This window comes from Leuciscus leuciscus (genome assembly GCF_965113295.1).
Source record: "Leuciscus leuciscus genome assembly, chromosome: 3".
Taxonomy (NCBI): Eukaryota; Metazoa; Chordata; class Actinopteri; order Cypriniformes; family Leuciscidae; genus Leuciscus; species Leuciscus leuciscus.
Genome location: NC_138727.1, coordinates 20,040,215 through 20,050,015, shown reverse-complemented (window position 1 = coordinate 20,050,015; position 9,801 = coordinate 20,040,215). Strand labels below are relative to the sequence as shown.

At 36.4% G+C, this 9,801-nt stretch overlaps 1 protein-coding gene across 1 annotated transcript in view; it reads right to left on the bottom strand.

Annotated features, from left to right (window-relative positions):
- The window catches only part of mnd1 (meiotic nuclear divisions 1 homolog), a 33,864-nt gene extending 24,449 nt beyond the window's left edge, over positions 1 to 9,415 (bottom strand). Inside the window, exons 1-6 of the mRNA XM_082164381.1 lie at positions 9,287 to 9,415; positions 8,192 to 8,257; positions 7,986 to 8,043; positions 5,486 to 5,634; positions 517 to 591; positions 311 to 425 (exon numbers count right to left, since the gene is read on the bottom strand). Coding sequence (XP_082020507.1) covers positions 311 to 425; positions 517 to 591; positions 5,486 to 5,634; positions 7,986 to 8,043; positions 8,192 to 8,257; positions 9,287 to 9,400 — 577 coding nt within the window. The 5' untranslated portion in view covers positions 9,401 to 9,415. The remainder of the gene's footprint in view (positions 1 to 310; positions 426 to 516; positions 592 to 5,485; positions 5,635 to 7,985; positions 8,044 to 8,191; positions 8,258 to 9,286) is intronic.
- Positions 9,416 to 9,801: the final 386 nt, after the last annotated feature.

The following is a 9,801-nucleotide window of genomic DNA, read 5'->3' as shown; positions in this document are numbered from 1 at the left end:
TTTCCGTTTTTGTTTTAATTTTACTTTAATTTCTGTCATTTTTATTTTATTTTATTTTATATATTTTCTAAATAGTATTTTTTTCATTTTTAGTTTTATTCCAGTTGGTTATTTTAGTACTCACATTTGTTTCAGTTAGTTGCCAAGACAACATTTCACATTTTCAAATAATCTAATTTTAGATTAATTGAATAAAAATATATAATTTATTTTTTACTTCAGATTTATTTCAATAAACAAAAATGTTATTGACAAAACTGCTGATTTCTTAGAGTTTCATCCATGCTTAATTTTTAGAAATATTACTCACGGATCTCCTCCACCACCTCTGGATCACATTCTTTATACTTCTCCAGTTCAATTTTCAGATGGTCTCTCTGATTTTTCAATGCCGCAAGTTCCTTCAGGAGATCCTCTCTCTCATCCTAAATGCACCCAAAATCAGTAGTCAGAAACAGCCCACAAACATTACACAGTGTAGTAATCTAGTCCAAAGAGAGAGAGAGGTGAACGCACATTAACTTCACGTCCCACTTTGGCTTTGTCAACTGCTTGCTGAAGGGCTTTTTTACGCTGATTTCCCTCTTCATGCTACTCAGACAAAAAAAAGAAATCAATACATTACACTTCTGCAGAAAATCTCTACAGTATCTCAGAACAGAATGACTTCTGTTCTCACATCAATGGCATAATATTAAAGCATAACCTGAAAAAAATTTGTAATTTTTACAGAATTCTAAAGAGATATGGTACAGTAAAAACCTGTTAATTAGTTAAATTAAGTTGCCTTAATAAGGTGAAAAATTATAAATGGTATAACATTTTATACACACACACATATACATATATACATATATATATATATATATATATACACACACACACACAGTGCTTAGCAAATTTATTAGACCACCTGTCATAATAAAGAGGAAAATATTTTTGGAATCTGTCAAAAACTTGTTTAACACTAAAAAATGTATTGTCATTTATAAGGCAATAACACACTGAAACAACTACATAGTCTTTATTTACACATTATATCCACAAGAGGAGCATAGCGATGGATCTTTATTTGATAATAAGAACTTGTTTATGATTCTGGAATGTCTTATTCAGCATTGTGTATATGATCTGATCCCAGTGATTATTGAAAATAAAGATGCAACCTCTACCCACATTAGAATAAATTTCAAACAGTTTGTTGATTTGTTGATTTTTGGCCATTTTTTGATAACGTACCACCTGTATTATTAGGGTAGTTATCAGTACATATTAAAGGGTCATGAAACCCTAAACCAAATTTTCTGAGATTTTAACAGAGGTATGTGTGTTGAACACCATTGAAGACAATGTTAGCATCTGTTAGATTTAATAGTAGGGGGAAAATGGTTCAATTTCAGGGTTTTTTTCGCTATTTTCACCTTCCGGGTTTAAAATCTTCATCGTGTCCACGTCACAGGCTATGACGTGGCAGAGCACTATAGAGACAGAGCGCAACGCGTCATAATCTTAAGACCACGCCCACCGGGGGGAAAACAGTCCAACGGTCTCCATTGACTTTACATTGCGAGATGCTGCCTCTTTGTCATTTCTTGCTTCTAACAAAATACAGAATAATGCCTAAAAGCTGCTATGTGACAAGGTGTAGAGCAAACAAGCTAAGAAACCCAGAAATAAGTTTTCATAAGCAGTCGACCCCAAAAAACGAGCGTTTGAGGACGGTTGGTTTGTTTTCCCCCCCGGTGTGGGCGTGGCCTAAATGCGCTCCGTCTCTATAGTACTTTGATGACTCATCGGTGTCTCATAATTATTCATGACTGAGTTTTCTTATCCAATGAGAAGACACTTTTTCTTAATTATTCATGACACCACGTGGAACTTTCCAATGACAGACATGCCAAACTGTGATATCGCGTAGTAGATGAGAGAGGCAATGATGGGGCGCGCGTTTGTTTTCGTGGTGCAAAAGTTCCAGTGCATCTTTCCCCGCAATGCTGCCAGGGCTAGACTCCGGCTGAGGGCGGTTGGTTGGCCATCAACCACGGACACATCTAAACTATGTGTGTGTAGCAACCATTCAACTGGAGAATGGTGGACTTCGGCCATGTACACCAATGCAGGTTTCGTCTTGCGAGTGATGCGGTCGCGAGGACTTTTCTATCGCTTCAGAGGTGTGTGTGTGTGTGTGTGTGTGTGTGTGTGTGTGTGTGTGTGTGTGTGTGTGTGTGTGTGTATGTGTGTGTGTGTCTAAAATGTAACCCTGACCGTTTTACTTGCCTTTTGTTAAATAATCACTCGTTATTAAAATTGAGATATTTCGATAATACCTCAATTGTATGGAACGTATGCTTAATTTGTGCAAATTTCTATGTCACTGTCCATCTTTATTATGTGGGTCCAGGGGGCGTGTAGATCTAGGCTGTGTACGGAACGGGGTTTTTTTTAAGCGGAAAATGTATTATTTTCAAATATATGCAAATGCAATTATATATAATTGCGTGTATATAAACAAATATGTATTTTATAATGACACAATTATACATATGCATGTACATTTATATGTTTTAAATAGAATTATGATTACTGTAGGCTAATATATGTAGCAGGGCATTCAGTTACTTTTGAAAGGACAAAAATAAGGTGTCAGTGTATTTATTAGACTAACTTTGTCAGCTATAAAAAAATCTAGCATTTCCTCACGTTTTACCACTGATTTTTAGTGACAGTCGATATGCATGGGCCACTGGCGATGACAGTCCCCCCCTCTCCCCTGCCGTGCCACACCATACCCACTCCCCTCCCTTCTTCTCACAGCCACCACGCCCATTTAAGTTGCATTTTTCAAAAAGATTGTGAGCTAGACTTGAGCTGAAAGAGGGGGGTTTCATGACCCTTTAAGGCAAGAAGATTAATTATTTGTAGATATCAAAGAAATCAAGTATATTGGTATATAACATAAGACAGTTCCCTTCCGATACGGTTTGCTTCGCATGGCGTCAGAGAATATTCTCTGATCGCTATGGGGAACGGCTGCAAAACGCTGTGCTACTAGTGCAGAACGGAGCCGTCCTGCGAAGCCGTAGCCCAGGGGCACTTAGCGAGGAGGGCCCCAGGCAGACTACTAGAATAAGGGACGTAGGATGTCCAGAAAAGGCAGATTCGGGCTTGCTGAGGGTATAGCAAGTCTAGAAAAACCTTGAGGGTGGTGCCTGGTCTAGGCCGATAGGACTTGTGCCCGAAGGGCGAGGACCATACGAATCATGCCGTGCTACATGCTGAGTCGACACTGTCGTGCTTCAGTCGAGAAAATCTGACTAGATGGCCGTTCAGTGTGACTTGTATAGGCAGTCGGCCCCGTCCATCTTGGCAGGCTGAAAGGCCATTTCTCTGTGAAATTCAGACATGAACCAGTCAGGGTACAGAGCATAGCTACAACCATAGCGATCAGAGAAAATCCAGGGAACTGAGGTTACGTAAGTTACCAGAGTTTTATTATACGTTTTAGTATATTTTGGTGCTCCATGAAGAGCTTCAAAGGTTTATTTACAATGTGTTTTTGCAGCGTTGAGCTTTGCAGCCAATCACAGACATATCTGTTGAGCGCGTGAAAGCAATGGCCAATCAGGTGTGTTTAAGTTAGTCAGATTCCTCTCAACACTGCACAGAACGGCTGAGTTTTTGTTGAGCATTCTGAGTTCTGCATGCTCGCAAATCCTTTTATTATAACAAACAAAGTATAAAAATGCTGTCAATAAGAGATTCATTGTGCCGCATAGACAGCTTCATTTATAATATTGGGAGTATTCACAAAAGTGCAGTTTTGTGAACCTCGCTTGGAGCTGAATGGACAGTTTCAGTGATTACAATGACAATTTTTGCTCGCTTTCTGTATATAATATATTTTTCATTCTGCTAACTACAAATTGCAAAGTTTTGGATTTACAACCATTTTTAAATGTGCAATGAATTCGATTTAAAGGGGAACTGAAACGAACAAAATATAATTCGATAACATGTTGGTTATTAAAATTGTAAACAAATTAATTAAAAAATAATATTAAAAACAAAACATTAAGTTTTTCCCAATACTGAAATTTATATTTGTTCTTATCAGAGCACAGCCGTGTTCGATGACGTCACTGGCATGGTACCACTGTAGGCTACTTACTAACGTTATGTCAGGCTACTCTACTGCTACTCAGACTGAACTGACTGAACACATTTTTTAACTGTACAAGTTAACACTAAAAACAGCATTTAAGTAAGAAATGTAATCATCAAAAGAAATAATAAAACTGCATATTCTTCACTGTATGAATGAAACGTATACTGATTCTTATATAGACTGCTATCACTTTAAGAACTACAGTAATGCAGGGATCTATAATATACTGATACACATAGAACCTTGTGTTTTTGACACTTTAAGTGCAATAAGACGATAAAGAGAATTTAGTTTAGTGCACGTGCTGTGACAGCTTGCTGTCTGTGCATTGCATTAAGGCTTGTGCGTTCGTCAAATTTAAACTGGCAAGGCGCGCAGCCGCGTCTGAAATCTGTACTACTGAAATCACACTAACAAGTATCTTGCGGGTGTCGTCGATGGATATTGCTTATATCGGATAGCATCCTCGATGTTGGATTAATTTAGCAAGGTGATCTGCGGTGAAGGTGAACATCACGATAACAACTAAGGGGTGAGTGGAACTTGTTTACAGGACCCGCCGTGGTCACACTCACATTTATGCCACAGTCACTTTGCAAACAGGTTACTTGGCCCTTGATGGCATCGGAGGTGTTATATTCGCTTGTTGGACAGATCACAATTTTTTAACATGCTCCATTTTGCTGGAGCTGTCAAGGTAGCCTATCATGCCAGTGATGTCACGGACCGTTGAAGCTCAAGATGGCTGCGCCCTAGTAACAAAACAACAAACTAACATCACTGTTTTCCCCCCTTGTAACTACTTCAGCAGTTTTTAAGTATCCTACCACAAATAACAATGATAACACATCTGTTATATCACCTTTACTTCCTATTTCGTTTCAGTTCCCCTTTAAAGTGATAACCATAGCACTGGATGAAACAAAATAATCTGACACTGTAAGCTAAATGATCTATGCATTAAGTCTTGGAGTGTAAATACAAAATAACAGACCTTTTTTTAAAACAGACAGACAGATTTAAATATAAAATAGTTCTAAGCACTTTATGATCTGTGATCAGTGCTTATTATTTCATATATAAATAGGTTAAGTTATTGGTATATTGGTATATTGGTATATTGGTATATGCGGCATCAATATGCAATCCCATAATACCTGAAACACTGTCACATCATTTTTACAGTAAAAAAGGCAGCAACCACAGCTGCCTTTTTCCAGTAAATTTAACAAAGTCTGTTTTTCCAGTGTACAAATTAACTAGCAGAAAAGCAGCAGTGCAGATTAATGAGAGTCAGATATCAGAAAGAGATGCCCTTACTTGTCTCTCCAGTTCCTCTAATCTGTGTTTATGTGCATGCAAGGCTTTACTGGGGAACGCCCAGTAATAGTTGGAGGTGCCCACCCTCTCGGTGTCCACCATGTTATCATCCACCAGACTCTGCAACACGTCTTTCACTGACATAGGAGCTAAAGAAAAAGATTAAACAAATTCTCCAGTAAGTGTGAGGATTTGGGGAGAAAAACAAGAGATTCATAGTGCATTCCAGTAAATTATTAATGGGATATCGTAAATTAAATCGGGAGAGCAGACCACAAATGCTATGTTGTCCTTTTTCATACTGTAACAGAAGAATAAAAAGGAAAAAAAGAAAAGAAAAGAATCAGGAGGAAAAGAATGCAGTGTAATAGAGCTTGCCATAGACATTCTTTGAAAATAATCTGAAAATAGAACATGAAATAATTTTTACAGCTCATTCAATCAAACTGATGGATAATGATTATTTGTAGTGCAACCTTAAGAATTTAAATGATATCAGTCTTTTTGAGTGGAACTTCCCCAAATCAGAAGTGCCTTCCATGATCTAAAACACAGTAGGCTCGTTAGGAAAAAGGTGGATTTTTTGGAACAATATTTTTTTTTTCAGCCCACAAATGTAATTTTACTGACGACTGCTTCTTATATCTAGGAGTTCAACGCTTGCTAGTGAAAGATGGGTCAGTTTATTTGGACCAGCCTTCTCCTCAGAATCACAACCTGTAAGTATGAATAATTATTGATGTATATATTTTATACATTAACTTGTGATGTGTGCTAACTTGTGTTGTGTGCTACCTCACGTTATTACTGTCTTACTGAAATAGTTCTGCTAAGCAGCAGTGGGCCACTATTACCTAAAACTGTGTTCATTAATGTAGATTGTCTGTCGTTCTTACTACTTTGAGTAAAGATAAAGGATGGAGTAAAATTCATTTTGCAAACTTTAAAGTTAAATCAGTCATTCACGCTAGTGCTCAGCTTCCCGCATGTGCACTGCAATAAATTAGAAATATAGACATCAGTTTGTTGATGAACATACTCTTGTTAATGCTGATGGTGAGGAACTACAGTTGCAAAATCTCAAAATGAGTCATGTATTACTGAGAAACGTCCTGCTCAAGTCGTCCTTGTGATGGAGGTTCGAGTTGAATAACTAGTTTGTTCGTCCAATGTTTCATCATTGGACTCATGCTCGGATTGATTTGATAAAAATCAACTCCTCCATTATGGTCTTTACAGTGTGTACAATCGCTGAGCTTGAAGCCTCCGAAGCTGAAGTTTATGGTAATGGGCGTTTCGCTTCCGACACACACATGTACATGGTAGACCAATCACAACAGACTGAACCGTCTGGCCATTCAGAGTAGAGTAGGCTCGCGGAAAGGAGGGATTTAGAGAGACTGAATCATTGGACGATTCGTTTGAGAATCATTGAAAAATGTGGTGATGTGCAATGTATATTATGATAAAATTAAAGTGTTTTTTGACCTTTGATGCATGTAAACCTGTTGAAGACGACTCCAAAACAAAACCGGTAGCCTTTAAAACAGCATAATAGGGGCACTTTAAGCTTTTACTTGTCTTGAAAATGGCGGTTGGTAACAAGTGGATAAATGGGACTACAAAGATTATCTGGGACATTAAACATCATCACGTCAAATAGCTAAACTCATCTACTCTCTAGTTCAATTTTACAGCCTCACTGTGTTTATACTCACACTCTAGCAAACTATTTTAACTCAGACTTTCAGGGATTTTTCAGGGAGTTATTTTACTTCTTGTGATTGTATTCAGGCTTTAAAATTCATAAAACTTAAGTTAATTTGTGAAGATTATCATGATGAACAAGACGTGTTGTGTAAGAAGAATCAAACTTTTGTTGGATACGGAGCTATAATAATAATCCAAAAGTCAATGGAAAAAAACAGGGTGATACTAAACTTCCAGGTTGGCCGAAATGTGCCGTTACTGCAGCATTCTACTAATTTCTGTTTTACATTGTCTATTGCTGCTTGCAAAAAATCCATTGACAACAATTAAAAAACAGCCTCGTCTCCTTAGCAATGATCTGCTGCATTATACTTTTTTTTTTTTTTTTTTGCTAACCCTGGATGTCCGCTTTAAAGAGGCTCTGGTAATGTGTTTGTGCTGATTAACAGACCTTTTTTTTTTATTATTATTATTATTATCATTTCTTTCAAGAGGATAAAAATTCCGGCAGCCTTACAAGATACTTCTAAATCTCTAAGGCAGAACTTTTCCTGAATTTCCTTCCTGGGCATTTTCTACAACTAGTTTAATCACATTGGCACCTCCTGTGGAAATCCTCTGCTTTCAATCCAGATCAAACAGGTAAGGATAAGTTTTCTGATGATTACCATTACATGATGTGTTCTAAATAAATGTGCAGGGTCACTTGGAGCTCCCTCTATCTGTGACATGGACTTATCAATGCCAGGAACATAAACTAAAGATTGTACTACAGATTGATCAAACTTACTGATTCCTTTGGATTTGGGGGCGATTTTTTCTATATCTTTCAGCTGAAACACATCTTTCTGGAAGGGAGAAAAAATAATCTTAATTAATATCATCTTCCAAAGTTTGAGAACCATTAGAGAACCGTGTCAGACATGGATACAATCAAACATTTAGAACCTTAATGAATTCATATTCAAATGAGAATGTGAAATCGTGCCTACTTACGGTTTCAAAAAATATTTCCATCATACGACTTCTTTTTTCTTCCAAGCTAAGTCCTTTCTTTTTAGACTGTGGATTATAAAAGATAAAGCCTTTATATCAATAAGGTGAACACATTTCTGCATTTTTCTGTATTAAATAAATAACAAAAATAATTCAGCTCTCATTACTGAATAGCTGTGCTGTTTTTATTTGTAATTAATCCTTTCAGTATTTTATCTTTGAAAGAAAAAAATTCAGACACAAGTGGAAGTAGCGATGAAAAAAATTCTGACTAATTTCTACGAATTGATTCTTTCAAAATGTTTGTTTCAAAGAATTGGTTCAAAAAAACGCATTTATCTAAAAATTATTATTTGTTCCAGAATGTTCAACACCATTTGTTGAACTGTCACCAAAACATAGTCTTAAAATATTTTAGGGGGGCCTTCAGAATGAAGGCTGGCTTTAATATTATGTGATTGTTAATAAATAAATAAATAAATAAAGATTGCAAAAGTTAAAGGGTAACTAAACCCGTCCCTAAACCAACTTTTTTTAGTTAACTTAATGATCTGAAAGAATGGGGTCTTATTAGTGCTGTTCATTCATATAACGTTATCATTCAAAAAAAATAAATAATAATAACCTCATCGTTCTGTTTAAGGAACATATTAATTATTCAATAATGACTTATGGTCTGAAGACAGGTGTTTGTTGGGTAGTGAGTGACAATGTAATATCATAAATTTGAATAAATCAAATTGTTTGTGTTAATAGCATCCTAGCGATGTGAATGCTCTGTCATCATATTTGCTTTAGTGGCTTCAAATTAAACACGAATTGGTAATGTTCATTCAACAGCAATACCATTCGTCAAAAACGATTCTAACAAACTTAACCTTGATGCAATTGCCCAAACAGAACGCTCTATTTTGGCTGTCATAAAAACAATTTGATACATGTATTCACAGATCAAAGATCTCAATACAATCTAAAATTATTCGACCTGTTTAACACAGTTCTGAAAATGTTAGTTCCATTTTTTCATATAAGCTACTTTTTCTAAACAATATTCTAAGTAATACAATTATTAAATGCAATAACTTATGTTCTTACCATGTTTGACACTTCCACAGCTTGAGTTTGGCGCGAGATGTGAAGGAAGGAAAACTCACTGCGCGTGCGTGTTGCTAGAGTGTAGAACAGAAGTGCGCATGCGCGGCGGAACATTTCTGCGTTTATGTTATGGTGGTAGATTCGCAAAAAAAATGCTGTGGTTTGGAATAATAGTAATGTAAATATTATCTATTCAGTTAACCATATATTATTCTCTCTTAATAATTTAATGACTGCGTTGCCATGACTTTATGTTTGTCTCATGCACCAACAATATCAGGTTTTATGATTTTAAGAGTGTTGTCTACAAGTAAGAGTATGGTAGTATCAGTGGAAAAGCCAAAGGTCCCAATGTATTTATATTTTGCAGGAGGTTGGACAGAGCTATGACACCGACCCTCTTCATCAAGTATTTAATTGCAGCACAAATGTTTTATTATTGTTATAATTACTGAATATTCATGACTCGATCAGTCCTAGCCATAAGAAAATTACTAAGAACATTTGCCTCAACA